Source organism: Notolabrus celidotus, unplaced genomic scaffold (genome assembly GCF_009762535.1).
Source record: "Notolabrus celidotus isolate fNotCel1 unplaced genomic scaffold, fNotCel1.pri scaffold_137_arrow_ctg1, whole genome shotgun sequence".
NCBI lineage: Eukaryota > Metazoa > Chordata > Actinopteri > Labriformes > Labridae > Notolabrus > Notolabrus celidotus.
The window spans coordinates 76,488-95,004 of NW_023260015.1; the positions used below are offsets into that span (position 1 = coordinate 76,488).

The 18,517-nt window shown below is 44.1% G+C and overlaps 2 protein-coding genes across 3 annotated transcripts; both read right to left on the minus strand.

The window, feature by feature from the left end:
* Positions 1-1,467: 1,467 nt before the first annotated feature.
* On the minus strand, positions 1,468-10,334 carry LOC117808674 (zinc finger protein 623-like). 2 transcript variants are annotated; one of them, XM_034678362.1, is made up of 4 exons: positions 9,797-10,333; positions 4,419-4,516; positions 4,235-4,322; positions 1,468-4,109 (listed from the first exon to the last, which is right to left on the minus strand). In XM_034678362.1, the coding sequence occupies exons 1-4, from the start codon at positions 10,089-10,091 to the stop codon at positions 3,235-3,237; spliced, it is 1,356 nt and encodes a 451-aa protein (XP_034534253.1). In that variant the 5' UTR covers positions 10,092-10,333; the 3' UTR covers positions 1,468-3,234. The 2 variants fall into 2 exon arrangements, with proteins under 2 accessions (XP_034534253.1, XP_034534254.1); XM_034678363.1 differs by having other exon boundaries at positions 2,864-4,106; positions 9,797-10,334.
* A 2,014-nt stretch (positions 10,335-12,348) lies between these two features.
* Positions 12,349-17,708, minus strand: LOC117808676 (zinc finger protein 16-like). The gene is made up of 3 exons (XM_034678365.1): positions 17,219-17,708; positions 15,731-15,791; positions 12,349-13,888 (listed from the first exon to the last, which is right to left on the minus strand). Exons 1-3 carry the CDS (start codon positions 17,531-17,533, stop codon positions 12,996-12,998), a joined length of 1,269 nt encoding a protein of 422 aa, XP_034534256.1. The 5' UTR covers positions 17,534-17,708; the 3' UTR covers positions 12,349-12,995.
* Between the last annotated feature and the right edge of the window lie 809 nt (positions 17,709-18,517).

Genomic DNA, 18,517 nt, shown 5'->3' on the forward strand with positions numbered 1-18,517 from the left:
TGCACCTTTAAATACTACACACTGCACCTTTAAACACTACACACTGTACCTTTAAAAACTACACACTGCACCTTTAAATACTACACACTGCACCTTTAAATACTACACACTGCACCTTTAAACACTACACACTGCACCTTTAAATACTACACACTGCACCTTTAAATACTACACACTGCACCTTTAAACACTACACACTGTACCTTTAAATACTACACACTGCACCTTTAAATACTACACACTGCACCTTTAAACACTACACACTGTACCTTTAAATACTACACACTGCACCTTTAAACACTACACACTGTACCTTTAAATACTACACACTGCACCTTTAAACACTACACACTGCACCTTTAAATACTACACACTGCACCTTTAAATACTACACACTGCACCTTTAAATACTACACACTGTACCTTTAAATACTACACACTGCACCTTTAAATACTACACACTGCACCTTTAAACACTACACACTGTACCTTTAAATACTACACACTGTACCTTTAAATACTACACACTGCACCTTTAAATACTACACACTGTACCTTTAAATACTACACACTGTACCTTTAAATACTACACACTGTACCTTTAAATACTACACACTGCACCTTTAAACACTACACACTGTACCTTTAAATACTACACACTGCACCTTTAAATACTACACACTGCACCTTTAAATACTACACACTGCACCTTTGAATACTACACACTGCACCTTTAAACACTACACACTGTACCTTTAAATACTACACACTGCACCTTTAAACACTACACACTGTACCTTTAAATACTACACTGCACCTTTAAACACTACACACTGTACCTTTAAATACTACACTGCACCTTTAAATACTACACACTGCACCTTTAAACACTACACACTGCACCTTTAAACACTACACACTGCACCTTTAAATACTACACACTGCACCTTTAAATACTACACACTGTACCTTTAAATACTGCTATACCTCCTGCCCTGTGTGTGTGTGTGTGTGTGTGTGTGTGTTTGTTTGTTTGTGTGTGTGCGTGTGTGTGTGTGTCCCTCCTCTTTGATTGCATCCTGATTATTTTCAGCTGTTAGATTACCCTCTGTGTCTTTAGTCACTGTGTTTCCTTCCTTGGTTGTCAGTTCATTTTAAGTCTTACCTTTGTCCTCCCATGTCCCCTGTGGTTTCCTGCCTTCAGTGAATTCTGTTGGACTCTGGATTTTCTGAGTAAGTTTTGTTAAGTTTTGCCCTTTTTTAAAATTTGACTACCTTTATTTTGAAGTCTGCATTTTGGGTTCCCTTAGTTTGTTTTTTGCTTCAGCTGTGACACTCACTGTATCTTTAAATACGACACTGTATCTTTAAATGTGTTTAATTAGGGCTGTATTTTCTGACAAATATTCAGTAGACAGAAGAAACACAGCACTTTACACCAGAGAGAAATGAAGCACACTCAACCCACTCGATGCTCATGACTTTATTTTCTGTGGTCACGTACAGATCGTCAAATATCAGTCACAGTTTGAATTCTGAAATCAGAAGACAAGCTGAGACCACAAAAACAATATGACTCCCCCTTCATGTAATAATGGTTTGGCCAATCACAGCGTGTGCATTCAAAAGTTCTACTGGCTAGCCCCGCCCCCCTCCTGTCACTGTGACCATCAGGCAGAAATGTGTTGCCACCATAATAGACTGTAAATAAAATGGACAGCGTTGCTCCGCCTCTTCCACACCCTGAAACTGCCTCTAAAGGGGGTAAGGAGAGAGACGGGGGAGGAGCTAAGTTACAGTGAGGGATGCTTGTACTCATTACTCCCCTCCCCATACTGAGTCCTTCCTGTCTCTCTCTTGTGACTGAGTCAGAACCACACTGGGGATATGATTCAGAGTTTCAGAGGTTAATATTTATGTTCAGTGAAACTTCAGCTGCCGGTGTTTCAGTGTAAATGGTGACCCTGTTAGCTGGCGACTCAGCCGAATGTGTCTCTTGAGTTTTTCCTTTAAAGGTGACATATTCTGCTCTTTTTCATCAACATATATTGGTCTAAGAGGTCCCCAAAACATGTCTTTAAAGTTTATTGCTCATAAAAACTCTTTGAAATCAGATTCTGGTCTGCCTGTAAACCCCTCTTCTTCAGCCCTCCTCAGAACAGGCTATTTTCTGTGTCTGTGCCTTTAAATGAGAATGAGCTCTCTGACCACGCCCCCTCAGGAAGTGGGTGTGGCCTCGGCTGTCCAGCACGTTGATCTAATGTTTACATGTTGGCTGAATATACACGGCTGCTCACAGACCTGCGTTACTTCAACCCTCTGAATCTGATCCAGAATCTGATCCTGATGGAGAGGCGCCTGCAGCAGGACCTTTCTGAACCATTGGTCACAGATTTAGTGTTTCTTGTTGTTTTATTTGTCAGCATGTCCACGTGTGTCTTGGTACACAGCTACCAACATGTAGCTATGTGGCTATGCTAACTAGCGCTAGCTAGATCTTCAAATCTGCAGACGTGGGGAGTCAAACCGACCTTTGTGTTTATTAAGACAGCCTACAACTAGCATGCCTCCCTCCTAAGCTCCTTGTTAGCACACATGTGTGCAGGGAATGAAAAACGGAGGAGGGGTTGAGTTGTATTTTATACAGTCTATGGGCTGAACAAGCTCCGAGCTCTGACTTCCTGTTACAGACCGGATGGCGTTGTGACGTATGAAAAACACTGAAAACTGAAACGGCTGGTTTCAGCACACATTTACAGAAAGGTGGAGAAATCAGAACAGGGGCAGAATGGAGTCTTTGACTTTTCAGGGGGTTTGTAGACAGGGACACAGATTTCAGGGAGAGAACCATTCAAAAGTCCATTTGGCATGATATGTCACCTTTTAAAGACCGATCTGATGAGTTTATGTCGACATAAAAACCAAACCACGATGCGTTCAAGGACTCTTTCTGTGTTTAACCAGATAGTCACCACTTAACAGGGTCACACTTGAAGCCAGAACACCGGCTGCTCAGTCAACGTAGCGATGAAGCTAATCAAAATCAAAACATATAAAAATGTTTACATTTCAAACCACGTCGTAAAAATGTGAAAACAGTCAGATCCTTTCTGGACATGCAGTGGACCTCGAATCCTGAAACCACCAAACACAGAAACCTGAAACCAGGAACTTTGAGATCCTTCATTTACATGTGGACTTCTTTAGGCCCCCATCCTCCCCGATCTCGCGCCGTCACTGAAACGTCGGGGCGAACCGCTTCTCTGCGGCGTGCGCGGTGATGTGGCGCCGCAGGTGGCTGCCGGAGATGAAGGTCTTGCCGCAGTACGAACACCGGAACTGTTTGCAGTCCGTGTGGACGCTCATGTGGACCTTCAGGGATCCCGACTGGGCGAAGCGTTTGCCGCAGTGGACGCAGCCGTAGCGCTTCTCTCCCGTGTGGACGCTCTGATGGCGTTTCAGGTTGCTGGAGTCGGAGAAGCGTTTCCCGCAGAGCACGCAGACGAACGGCTTCTCGCCCGTGTGGACCCTCATGTGGGTCTTCAGGTTCTTCAGGCAGGCCAGGGTTTTCCCGCAGTAGTTGCACACGAACGTCTTCCCCGCGCCGTCCTCCCGACTGTGATGGGACGCCCCATCCTGAGGCCTCCAGCGCTCCCTCCTGGTGAACGGGTTCTGTCTCTCCCTCATCTCTTTCCTGGAGGAAGGCAGCGGCGCCCTCTGCTGGTCGTTCTGTAAACCTGCTGCTACAGGCTGACTCATCTCGCTGACCGGGAAAGAGAAGCCGCTGCTGCTGCCTGAATCAGACGCAGCCGCTACGGTCTCATTTGTGTTTAAGACGTAGGAGCAGCTCGGGTCCTCATGCAAAGGATTCTGGGTAATCATGGAGCCGTTCTGAAGCTGTGGCTCAAACATCATACAGTCATAGCTGCTGCTCTCTGACGCCTGGGCGGTGTTCGCCGTGTTCTGGACGGACACTGAAGTGGAGCTGACTTCCTCACTGGTCCATGCTTGAGTCGAACTGCCGCCCTCGTCTGCTACTTCCTGTTTGGTCAGCGGGGGCGGAGCTTCCTGGTCTGTTTTCTGTCCTTCAACAACAAGGCAGAGATCTTCTAGAGAGAAAAATATACACATTAAACCTGATGTTCTCGTGATTAACGGGTCTCCAGTTACCTGAAATAACAACATCAAGCTCAGACACATTCTGTCATGGTGTCCACTTAAAAACTGTACTCACTGTCCGGACCAGGCAGGGACCAGGACTCATCATCGTCCTCCACTTTGATCACAGCAGCCACCAGTTTGACCGGCTCACCTTCAGCCGGCTGTAATCAGAGCAGAGAGAGAGACCGTCAATGACAGAGTGAGGGAGAGAGGATGGAGTCTGACAGAGGACAGGAAGGACTGTGGGCTCTACTCACAGCCCCCTGTGTGAGGTCTCGTCCAGGGTCTGGGGAGGGACTGATGTCTCCACTCCGCTGAGTCTCCTGGGTAGACACTCTGCACAAGACCGCCTCACCTGGAGGAGGGGGTCACAACAAGACTTCAGAGTCATGCTTTAACCACTCTTATAACGGGACATGTTAACGGTTAATGGACTCTTATAACGGGACATTTTAACGTTAATGGACTCTTATAACGGGACATGTTAACGGTTAATGGACTCTTATAACGGGACATTTTAACGTTAATGGACTCTTATAACGGGACATTTTAACGGTTAATGGACTCTTATAACGGGACATTTTAACGGTTAATGGACTCTTATAACGGGACATTTTAACGGTTAATGGACTCTTATAACGGGACATGTTAACGGTTAATGGACTCTTATAACGGGACATTTTAACGGTTAATGGACTCTTATAACGGGACATGTTAACGTTAATGGACTCTTATAACGGGACATTTTAACGTTAATAGACTCTTATAACGGGACATGTTAACGGTTAATGGACTCTTATAACGGGACATTTTAACGGTTAATGGACTCTTATAACGGGACATTTTAACGGTTAATGGACTCTTATAACGGGACATGTTAACGGTTAATGGACTCTTATAACGGGACATTTTAACGGTTAATGGACTCTTATAACGGGACATTTTAACGGTTAATGGTCTCTTATAACGGGACATGTTAACGGTTAATGGACTCTTATAACGGGACATTTTAACGGTTAATGGTCTCTTATAACGGGACATTTTAACGGTTTATGGTCTCTTATAACGGGACATTTTAACGGTTAATGGTGTCTTATAACGGGACATTTTAACGTTAACGGTTAATGGACTCTTATAACGGGACATTTTAACGGTTAACGGTTAATGGACTCTTATAACGGGACATTTTAACGGTTAATGGTCTCTTATAACGGGACATTTTAACGTTAACGGTTAATGGACTCTTATAACGGGACATTTTAACGGTTAATGGACTCTTATAACGGGACATTTTAACGTTAACGGTTAATGGACTCTTATAACGGGACATTTTAACGGTTAACGGTTAATGGACTCTTATAACGGGACATTTTAACGTTAACGGTTAATGGACTCTTATAACGGGACATTTTAACGGTTAATGGACTCTTATAACGGGACATTTTAACGTTAACGGTTAATGGACTCTTATAACGGGACATTTTAACGGTTAACGGTTAATGGACTCTTATAACGGGACATTTTAACGTTAATGGGCTCTTATAACGGGACATGTTAACGTTAATGGACTCTTATAACGGGACATTTTAACGGTTAACGGACTCTTATAACGGGACATTTTAACGGTTAATGGACTCTTATAACGGGACATGTTAACGGTTAATAGACTCTTATAACGGGACATTTTAACGGTTAATGGACTCTTATAACGGGACATTTTAACGGTTAATGGACTCTCATAACGGGACATTTTAACGTTAACGGTTAATGGACTCTTATAACGGGACATGTTAACGTTAATGGACTCTTATAACGGGACATTTTAACGGTTAATGGACTCTTATAACGGGACATTTTAACGTTAACGGTTAATGGACTCTTATAACGGGACATTTTAACGTTAATGGACTCTTATAACGGGACATTTTAACGGTTAATGGACTCTTATAACGGGACATTTTAACGTTAATGGACTCTTATAACGGGACATTTTAACGGTTAATGGACTCTTATAACGGGACATTTTAACGTTAACGGTTAATGGACTCTTATAACGGGACATTTTAACGTTAATGGACTCTTATAACGGGACATGTTAACGGTTAACGGTTAATGGTCTCTTATAACGGGACATTTTAACGGTTAATGGTCTCTTATAACGGGACATGTTAACGTTAATGGACTCTTATAACGGGACATGTTAACGTTAATGGACTCTTATAACGGGACATTGTAACGGTTAACGGTCTCTTATAACGGGACATGTTAACGGTTAACGGTCTCTTATAACGGGACATGTTAACGTTAACGGTCTCTTATAACGGGACATGTTAATGGTCTCTTATAACGGGACATGTTAACGTTAATGGTCTCTTATAACGGGACATGTTAACGGTTAATGGTCTCTTATAACGGGACATGTTAACGGTTAATGGTCTCTTATAACGGGACATGTTAACGTTAACGGTCTCTTATAACGGGACATGTTAACGTTAACGGTCTCTTATAACGGGACATTTTAACGTTAATGGACTCTTATAACGGGACATTTTAACGTTAATGGTCTCTTATAACGGGACATTTTAACGTTAATGGACGCTTATAACGGGACATTTTAACGTTAATGGACTCTTATAACGGGACATTTTAACGTTAATGGTCTCTTATAACGGGACATTTTAACGTTAATGGACGCTTATAACGGGACATTTTAACGTTAATGGACTCTTATAACGGGACATTTTAACGGTTAACGGACTCTTATAACGGGACATGTTAACGTTAATGGACTCTTATAACGGGACATGTTAACGGTTAACGGTCTCTTATAACGGGACATGTTAACGGTTAATGGACGCTTATAACGGGACATTTTAACGTTAATGGTCTCTTATAACGGGACATTTTAACGTTAATGGACGCTTATAACGGGACATTTTAACGTTAATGGACTCTTATAACGGGACATTGTAACGTTAATGGACTCTTATAACGGGACATTGTAACGGTTAACGGTCTCTTATAACGGGACATGTTAACGGTTAACGGTCTCTTATAACGGGACATGTTAACGGTTAACGGTCTCTTATAACGGGACATGTTAACGTTAACGGTCTCTTATAACGGGACATGTTAACGTTAACGGTCTCTTATAACGGGACATGTTAACGGTTAACGGTCTCTTATAACGGGACATGTTAACGTTAACGGTCTCTTATAACGTGACATGTTAACGGTTAACGGTCTCTTATAACGGGACATGTTAACGTTAACGGTCTCTTATAACGGGACATTTTAACGTTAACGGTCTCTTATAACGGGACATGTTAACGGTTAATGGTCTCTTATAACGGGACATGTTAACGGTTAACGGTCTCTTATAACGGGACATGTTAACGTTAATGGACTCTTATAACGGGACATTTTAACGGTTAACGGACTCTTATAACGGGACATTTTAACGGTTAATGGACTCTTATAACGGGACATGTTAACGGTTAATAGACTCTTATAACGGGACATTTTAACGGTTAATGGACTCTTATAACGGGACATTTTAACGGTTAATGGACTCTCATAACGGGACATTTTAACGTTAACGGTTAATGGACTCTTATAACGGGACATTTTAACGGTTAATGGACTCTTATAACGGGACATTTTAACGTTAACGGTTAATGGACTCTTATAACGGGACATTTTAACCTTAATGGACTCTTATAACGGGACATGTTAACGGTTAACGGTTAATGGTCTCTTATAACGGGACATTTTAACGGTTAATGGTCTCTTATAACGGGACATGTTAACGTTAATGGACTCTTATAACGGGACATGTTAACGTTAATGGACTCTTATAACGGGACATTGTAACGGTTAACGGTCTCTTATAACGGGACATGTTAACGGTTAACGGTCTCTTATAACGGGACATGTTAACGTTAACGGTCTCTTATAACGGGACATGTTAACGGTTAATGGTCTCTTATAACGGGACATGTTAACGTTAATGGTCTCTTATAACGGGACATGTTAACGGTTAATGGTCTCTTATAACGGGACATGTTAACGTTAACGGTCTCTTATAACGGGACATGTTAACGGTTAATGGTCTCTTATAACGGGACATGTTAACGTTAATAGACTCTTATAACGGGACATGTTAACGGTTAATGGTCTCTTATAACGGGACATTTTAACGTTAATGGACTCTTATAACGGGACATTTTAACGTTAATGGTCTCTTATAACGGGACATTTTAACGTTAATGGACGCTTATAACGGGACATTTTAACGTTAATGGACTCTTATAACGGGACATTTTAACGTTAATGGTCTCTTATAACGGGACATGTTAACGTTAACGGTCTCTTATAACGGGACATTTTAACGTTAATGGACTCTTATAACGGGACATGTTAACGGTTAACGGTCTCTTATAACGGGACATGTTAACGGTTAATGGACGCTTATAACGGGACATTTTAACGTTAATGGTCTCTTATAACGGGACATTTTAACGTTAATGGACGCTTATAACGGGACATTTTAACGTTAATGGACTCTTATAACGGGACATTGTAACGTTAATGGACTCTTATAACGGGACATTGTAACGGTTAACGGTCTCTTATAACGGGACATGTTAACGGTTAACGGTCTCTTATAACGGGACATGTTAACGGTTAACGGTCTCTTATAACGGGACATGTTAACGTTAACGGTCTCTTATAACGGGACATGTTAACGTTAACGGTCTCTTATAACGGGACATGTTAACGGTTAACGGTCTCTTATAACGGGACATGTTAACGTTAACGGTCTCTTATAACGGGACATTGTAACGTTAATGGACTCTTATAACGGGACATTGTAACGGTTAACGGTCTCTTATAACGGGACATGTTAACGGTTAACGGTCTCTTATAACGGGACATGTTAACGGTTAACGGTCTCTTATAACGGGACATGTTAACGTTAACGGTCTCTTATAACGGGACATGTTAACGTTAACGGTCTCTTATAACGGGACATGTTAACGGTTAACGGTCTCTTATAACGGGACATGTTAACGTTAACGGTCTCTTATAACGGGACATGTTAACGGTTAACGGTCTCTTATAACGGGACATGTTAACGTTAACGGTCTCTTATAACGGGACATTTTAACGTTAACGGTCTCTTATAACGGGACATGTTAACGGTTAACGGTCTCTTATAACGGGACATGTTAACGTTAACGGTCTCTTATAACGGGACATGTTAACGGTTAACGGTCTCTTATAACGGGACATGTTAACGGTTAACGGTCTCTTATAACGGGACATTTTAACGTTAACGGTCTCTTATAACGGGACATTTTAACGTTAACGGTCTCTTATAACGGGACATGTTAACGTTAACGGTCTCTTATAACGGGACATTTTAACGTTAATAGACTCTTATAACGGGACATGTTAACGTTAATAGACTCTTATAACGGGACATTTTAACGTTAATGGACTCTTATAACGGGACATTTTAACGTTAATAGACTCTTATAACGGGACATGTTAACGTTAACGGTCTCTTATAACGGGACATTTTAACGTTAATAGACTCTTATAACGGGACATGTTAACGGTTAACGGTCACCTCCAAAGGTCCGGTTCCTCCTCGGCTCGTTGCCCGGGTGATGAGCAGGCGGCAGAGCTCGCGCGTTGCCGCTCGCGGCGGCCGCGGCGCGCAGCGTGGCCGCTCGGTTAGTCCGGAGCTCCAGGAGCCTCAGTTTTCTCCGCAGGACCTCGTTCTCTTTCCGGGACCGGGAGACCTCCAGCTGCAGGACCGAGTACCCGCTGTCCACGAGCTCACAGATCTCCGCCACGGCCGTGTTCGCCAGAACCTCCATGATGGAGGCGAGCTGCGCGTGGAGGGCAGCAGCCGGGGACATGGTCTTCACAAATCCACAGAGTCTGGGTTTTAAAAACAGAAGAGTCCAGATCCCAGAGGGGGGACAGAGACTGGAACCAGGTTACAGAGACAGGAACCAGGTGACAGAGACTGGAACCAGGTTACAGAGACAGGAACCAGGTCTCCAGGTCCTTGTTTTAAAGATGTGGATCCCCACGGAGTGTAAACAGACCCGAGACCAACCCGGAAGTGATGCGTGAATACGCAATAAGAGAAGCCCGGACTGCGCATGTGCAAAACATCGTTTCACATTATCTTTGATTTTCTAAAAACTGATCAAGTTAAAAGAGAAGAAAACAGACTTTTATTTTAGAACTTCAGGTTTTAAATCCAGTGTGAGATCATTTCAAGAATTATTATTATTATTATTATTATTATTTTATTTTGCTTTCCTTCTGGAATCACTGACACCTCTCTGTGGTCGTTTAAAGCAGGGGTTCCCAAAGTGTGGGTTGGAACCCCCTGGGCGGTCTCCAGACACTAATGGGGGGTCGTGAGATGTCTTGGAGAAGGTTTTTTTTTTTTTAAGTTATCTACAAATAGTACATTTGACCCATTATAGTAAAAAATGTGGACAAAAATAGTAGCTAACCTTTAAATAAAACCTTGAAAATATAAAGTGTAATGAGTTTTCTGCCTTTCTTTGTTTCCAGATGTCCCCTAAGTTTAGAGTTAGTGAACAGTTAATGATCTAAAGCATCAGTAGCAGCAGGTTCATTCATAACACACAGGAAACACAGACACATGCTCATATAGGGAGGGTCACTTTCTGCAGACCAGCTAAATGAAGACACATTAAATCACTGTGAGGGACAGTGGGGGTCATGAGTCTTTTAAAAGTGTGTGAACCCCTGATTTTAAAGTGTGTTTGAGGTCATGTTTGTCTGTTAGTTGAATGGCATCCCTCTATTGAAGTTGTTTTAGTGTGTTTTCTGCATAGATGTTTTTGGCCTCTTATCTCTCCTTTTGAAGCACTTTTAGGACTGTTTTAAGTCTCTTTGCAGTCATTGTGGTTTTGCCTCTCTAAAACATTGGGTTCACAAAGTGTGGGTCAGGACCCCCTGGGGGGCAAACCAGTCCCCTTGTGTGGAGGGAATCCTTCATGTTTGCCGGTCATACAGTAAATATTTGACTCCCAGAGGCGAGGCTTCTGAACAGGTAGAGATATGTAAAGCTTTGACTGGGTTGATTGGATCCTGGAGCAGTGGCAGTTCTGGGGAGGGGCTTACAGGGGCTGGGGCCCCTGTAAGACTGAACCTGAACTGCACCCCCCTGTGGCCCCTCCTCCACACCAAACAAATATTACACAATAAAAAAAAGCTTCGGCATCGTGCCGATGTTACAGGTGGAACACATGCGTGTGGTACTTGGTTCCAGTCCCTTAGAGTGCTAAGGGACTCATGTTGAGTGTGAACAGCTGCTGTCAGTCTGCATGTTGATCTAGTACACAGTAGTATATATGTCTAGTATAAAGGGATGCACTGATGTTTTGCCAGTTTGCTCACAGCCGGTCCTCGTCCTTCTCAGTCTCTCTTGTCAGGGTTGAATGTGTCCCTCTGACAACACCCTTGGTCCCAGCCTGCCCCCCCCAGTAAAATTGGTCTAGAACCGCCACTGTCCTGGAGATGTGGTTACAGCAGTTGCACAGGGTTCTTGTGGCCTTTGGTGATGGGGGGCCCAAAATCCCTGGCGGCGCCCCTGATCAGGCCACACCATTTTTTTTTATTTTTTTAAATTCCCTTAAAATGAATTTGTGACACATTTTGTTTTTTTTTACAAATGACAAGAAAGCATTTTGAAAAACACATTTTATTAACAAGGAATGACAAAGTGTTTGTGACTCACACAGGGTCCTCTCTTTTTAAATATCTATCAACATGTTTTATGAAACTAGTTTTATCTGGACGCTCGAGACCAGACCGGGACAGAGACTAGAGGAACTGTAGGTCTCACTCCAAAGTCAGGTTTCAAGACTTTAACATGCCCAATGCTGCGTTGCGTTCTGGCTGCGTCTCAGATCCGGCAGGTCTCCGACCTGCCGGATCTGAGACGCAGCCAGAACGCCGGAACGGAGCAAGCATGGAACAGGACCGAAGCGGATCTGGTGGAAGGCCTGTCAGATGTTCAGTTTTCATTCACAGCTTGAACAATTTAATTTTGATGAAACAACCTTTACCCAGTAATCAGTTATCACAAGAGTCATGGGCGGCACGGCGTGCCCCCCTTCAGTCAGACTGAGTGACCAAACATCCTGCAACATGGCATCCTTCAGCAGAGAGACAACGAGCAGAGGAGGAACAAGGTAGAACTTCTTAAATCAAGGTGGTCACCCACATACCAAAGACAGAAATCAGCTGTGGTAGAACACAAAGCCCTGAAAGGAAAAGCCCTTTCTTTCACTCTGTTGTCTTTTAATCAAGGTTTTGAGTCTCTCAGATCCCTGCGTGGGGAACAAGGAGAGAAACTGAGTGAGTGGGAATAGATGTTGTCTGAATGAGAAGGATGCAAAGGGTGGAAAAACACCCCAAAAAATATGGCGAGCGCTCCAGAAGAACCCCAACATTGATCCAGTATATGACCAGAACAAGAGGTGCTGCAGCTGCAAAGGAGGAAGTGGAATCCCTCAGGGAGTGGGGTGTGGCTTTGGAGTGCACCTGTCGTTACATCACCACAGGAGCTAATTCAAACCCCTCGTCACAGTGAGATCTAGCCGCCATGACGCCACATGCAAACCCTCCGTAGATGAACTTCTGATCAGTGATGGACAGGAAGTGGCAGTAGGATTGCTTTTTAAATATTTGAAACTCAGGACACGTGTTATTTGAATAAACATTTACAGAACGGGACATTTACAGGAACAGGAAGCGTGCACATGCTCAGTGGCTCAGACGTTGGGGTGACATTTCTTCATGTGTAACTTGAGGCTGTACTTGACGATGAAGCTCCGGGAGCAGTGCGAGCAGACGTACGGCCGCTCCCCGGTGTGGACGCTCTGGTGCGACTTCAGGTGAGCCGACTGGGTGAACTTCTTGCCGCACTGGCTGCAGCTGAACGGCCGCTCCCCCGTGTGGATCCGCATGTGGACGTCCAGGTTCTGCGTCGTGGCGTAGGACCTGTTGCAGATGGAGCACACGAAGCGCTTCCCTCGTGAGCCGAGGCCCGCCTGAGACGGACCCGACTGATCCCTGTAGAGGGCGTAGTTCATCATGTCGGCTTCGTCGTACTCGAACGCAGAGTTGCTGCTCTCAGAGAGCTGGCAGTCCGTGGAGGTGGAGCCGGTGACGCTGACCAGCTTCAGACCGAAAGCGTCAGCGTCCAGGTTTTCATTCTGATGGAACTGAGTAAAACCCATCTGACTTTTGGACTGCTTAGTCCACGTCAAACTGAGGTCTAGTTCTGCTCTGTTTGAAGGAGACCGGGACTCCATCAGAGCGCCGTTTCCAAAGTAAGCTGTTTGTCTGTTGGAGCTCGGAGGAACCATCGAGCACTCCTGGACCAGCTGAATATCCGGGTCCATCTGTGAGGAGTAGGAACAGACCGACTCCCCGGCCTCCATTTCATCCCCGTCGATGTGGACGGAGCGGCCCGGCTCGTGGCGAGGAGAGTCCAGATTGAAGACGGGGACGCTCTTCTTCTGCGTCCCTGCTGACGCTGGAGATGTTTTCAGGGTGAGCCGCTTCCTCTCAGACTCCTCCTCTCCCGGCCAGACTCTCTTCAGACTCCGGCTGACTGGAGTCGTTGTAACACCCTCTCCTCCATCAGACGGTGTTCTGTTATCTGCAAGAGAAGATGAGACGCATCAAGGAGTGGAAGCTGGAGGTAGGAAGACTTTCAGTCCCTCCAGGAAGTTAAGATTCCGCGATCGCAACTATCAACGCAAATTCAACCAATCAGGGCGATTTCTGCGCGGCCCTGCAAATTAGATCAATCACCTTAACCTCAGCCCCTGTACGTCATCGGTTTCCTCATCAATTTCACTTCCTTGGAACATAAACGAAGTCCTATTCTCTGAAAAATGGCCAAAAAAAAATCACAAACTCTGCCGGGGTATGTAAACTTTTGAGCACAGTTCATATTTTTGTTGTTATTTTGAACGACCTCATTAAATGGACCTTTGGCTCATTGAAAAAATTATTTGTGGCCCTTTTTTAAGATTTGTATTTGAGAACCCCTGTTATAGACCTTGTCGCAACAGTTGCTGGTCTGACTCTCGGCCATGCTTGCTGCATGCCTTGCCCCGCTCCCTTGCTCAGTCTTAAGAAATGAAGCTAATGTGAAAGTCAGAGGTGTGACTGTACGACAGATTTGGGTGTCTGTGTGGAAGTCTCAGTTCAGTACAGTCCTTTTTATTAGTAACGTAAAGAACTTTGTGAGAACACTGTGTAAAGCAGAATCAATGCGCGTAGTCTGATGAGCACGTCCTACAAAACAACGTGGACCGTGAGCCTTTTGATTGGTCTGCAAGACGCCATTGTATTTCCTGTATTTACACTGCACATCCACTGTCGGACGTCTCCTCTCCATTCTTCCCCGTAATCATTCCTGAATGATAAACAGCGACATGTATCCTCTCTCAATTAACATGATGCGTTCGGAATCGCTGTGAAAAAGTAAAGAGAGAACGTAGCAGGACGTGAAACGGGTAACCTGACATTCAGACATTCGACCAACGCAAAACCTTGTTGTAGCTCCGACTGGTGCTCAAGCTGGTTCAACTTGCGGACCAACTTTGCACCAGTTTGTTTTTCCACCGGCTTGAGCCCGTGGAAGAGCCACGTCATGACGTCACTGCTGGATAACATCGATGGTGGACAACGTAGCATGCTTGTTGGTGTTGCTCCTGGCTTTTCAGAATCGCACGAGGTCCTGAAGAGAACTTATCCAACTTTAGCAACACTTCTGTGCTGCTCCTCGTGCTTTACATAGACGGTGACTTCATATGAGAAGACCCCTCGCCCCCCACCCCTCGCTTAAGCGGTTCACGGTTCTAGACCAGCAAAGAGTTGGTGATGCTCTGAAACCTGTTTTCCTGACCGGGAGCTGGTTCTGTCATACCCCCTTTTGGACCGAGGCAGTTTCAGGGCCGTTTCGGTTCTCTAAATTGAGAACCAGTTTTTCGTGTTTCGACTGCGAGTAAAACCGGGAAAAACCGGTTCCAGAGCGGCTCCAACTCTTTGCTGGTCTAGAACCGCGAACCGCTTACATCAGGGACGAGGGGGGCGGGGTTGCCGTGATCAAAAACACAACCCAAACGTGTTTCCTCCATCGTCCTGCAGAGAACAAATCAAAGAGACTAATGGATTCCAAGACAAAGCAGCGGTCGTCATGGAGACGAGCTGCCGTTGTCCGCCATCGTTGTTGTTGTGAGGGAAAGTTCACGCTAGCGCTGCTGGGAGAAGCGGTCACGTGAATCTGACGTCATGGCGTGCCTCTTCCACGGGCTCGAGTGGTCCCTCGTGTATACAACCCGGTTCACGTTGGTCCAAAAGAGGTCTGCGTGATGTCACTGAGACCACGCCCATGTTTGGTACTGTCTGTGGGGTGAATCCGTCTGATTGGACAACACAGCTGTGAAACATCCAAAGACTCCCCCCGAGACACCGTCCAGTTTACACTCACCTTCCTCAAAGGTGTCGTTGCTGTCAGAGTCTTCATCTTTGATCAACACCACGTCTGGAAGCTGAAGAGATTAAATAAATATGAGAACAGGCGCCAGTCACAACACTTCTGGAATATGATCAAACAGGAAGTTAGGTAAACACAGAGAGAGAGATAACGAGCCAAACGAGATAAGTCCTCAGTCGTGATTGGCCGACTCATTTCTGAAGGTTAATTAAGTCTGAGATGAGATCAGGGATGTCTGTGATTGGTTCATGAATGTGTGAGCATCATCCCTGCTTTTGTTCGGGAGCACACAGAGAGAGTTTGTGTTTTTAATCATCTTCCAATCTTCTTTTCAAATGACCTTAAAGAAGCTCAGATCTTCAGTTTCAGAGATAAGAAGATGATTAGAACTCCAGGGGAACGAGAGCGAGATAAAAGGGAATGAAAAAAGGTTATCTCCAGATAGAGGCGCCGCTGTGCGCACTGAGCATGTGCAGCAGAGATAAGGAAATGATAAGCCTGCTATCTGGAGATCATGTGGGATTCTATATAATTACACCCACATGGTTTCTATTTGATTAAATTCCCTTCAGACTAACAGACGGCCGTGAAAAGGTGTCGTGTCTTTAAGTATAATAAGATGTTTCTGTTTTAAAAGGAGAACCAATGAGAGCTCAGAGAATCCAAGCAGAGGGGGCGGCCAGTAGAGGGCGCTCCTCACTGGAACGACATGTTTGTTGACATTTTAATGAGATTTGAAAAGAGTAACTTAACTTGTGATGTTTTCTTTTTTGTTTTAATTTGGAAATTTTGGATGTGTGTATGTTTGTATGTCCATATAGTTCTGTTTGTGTATATTTTTATTATTAACATTTTTATCAAACTTTTATCATTTTTATTTTTTCACCTTTTTACATTTTTTTCCTAATTTAATGTTAAAGCTGTAAATAAAAAAACTCACGTGTTGATTCAGTGAATCCATCTGTGATGAAATATAGCACCATCTAAAACAGACCAGCTGAGTCTCTTCATGCTAACAGGCTAACTGTTGTGTTGCTCATAATGATACCAGCCTGTCCGTCTGCTTCTATGGTGTCATCTGTGATGAATGGCATTCCTCTTTGTGTTACTGCCCTCTACTGGTCTGGTGGTGTAGTGCATTTACTTTTTATTTCCTCCATAGGTCACTGGCCTGATTTACACAATCTACCCGGGACTTCAGCCTGCGGTCGAAACGCAGACAACAATGGGGGACCAGGAACCTTTTAGTTCAGGGGGAAGTAGTAAGACCCTGGGACTCTTGGTCCAAAAGCACCTATAGTCCTCTCAGGGCTTCCATAGCCCTGTCCCTCAGCAGTACCAGCATGTGTATTAATGTATTGATGTTTACATCAGTAAGAACTGATGGAAGGATCAGTCAGCTCTGTAATGAGTCAAAGAGAATCAGCTGTCTGTCAGAGGATGTAAATGTTGGACCGGAAACAGACCCCAGGCTGTGTTTACCTCCTCACGCATCTCTACCGCCGCTCCTGCCGCTCCTGCCGCGTCGCCGTCTCGCCGCTGCTGCTCCTCCGCGGCAGGAGCGACTCCCGGTTCTGCCGCCTTCCCCCCGCCGCTCCCCAGGACCACTATGGACTCTATGAGGTGCAGCTTCTTCTTCAGGTCCTCGTTCTCCTTGTGGCTGCGGGTAATCTCCTTCTGCAGCGCCGCGTAGCCTTCGTCCAGCACCTCGCAGATCTCCGACACCGCCGCTTTGGTTAACGCGCCCATGATGACGGTGAGCTGCGCGCGCAGAGCTCTGCTGGTTAAAACCGACATCTCACAGAAACCGGACCGGACCGGACCCCCCTCCGAACGGGACCAGCGGGACTCTGAGGGACTCTGAGGCGCGCGGGGGAGTCGGGAACGTTTCCGTGAATCTGTTTGACGCTGAAGCTGCGCGTCGGAAGCTGCGCGTCAGTTACTACAAAGGAGACTTTCACTTCCTGTCTGAGAGCACTTCCGGATCACTTCAAAATAAAAGCCTGTTATATAGAAGAAAACATGGAAGAAAAACAAAAATAATAGGATATTATTCATTCTAATAATTTTAACAGTACTGCCTAAAGTATGATGATTTTATTCTCGTTGTATAACAAGTTTAAACTCATAAAATATTAATTTAATCACATAAAACTGTCAATATTTTCCTGATATTATAACTCCATTATGACTTTATATTCATGTTAAGACTTTGTTTGTTGTGCTTAACCAAGTGAAAGTGTTCCTTATGAAATATCTCAGAACTGTTTTTGTCATTTGACCAAAATGTTTGCCAACACTGAAATGCAAGACAAATACTGCTTTAAAATTATCCTGCTTTACATAAATGAAAAATAAATAACGTGTGGAACAGGAGAAGGGTCTCAATTTAGAACATAGAACTTTTTTTTAGAACCCTGAGATGTACGAATTTGTACTTTTCTCTATACTGGGACATTTTGCCACAATTTTGATAAAATAATACAATTCTAAATTCTATTTTTTAGAATTTTGAGGATAAAATCAGAATTTCTGAGTTTGAATTGTGATTTAAACCAAGAACTTAAAAAAATAAGCCAGAATTAAAAAAAGGTCAGAATTCTAACTTCAATCTAAAAATCATCAGATTTTTAATCTTAGAATCTGAGTAAAAGTTTGATTTCTTCCTTATCTCTAAAATACTGAGAAAAAAGGTCCGAGACATTTTTTCTCAGAACTTTGAAAAAGTCAGAATTCTGACTAAACAAACAGAAAAATGTCAAAATTTCGATTTTTTATTTT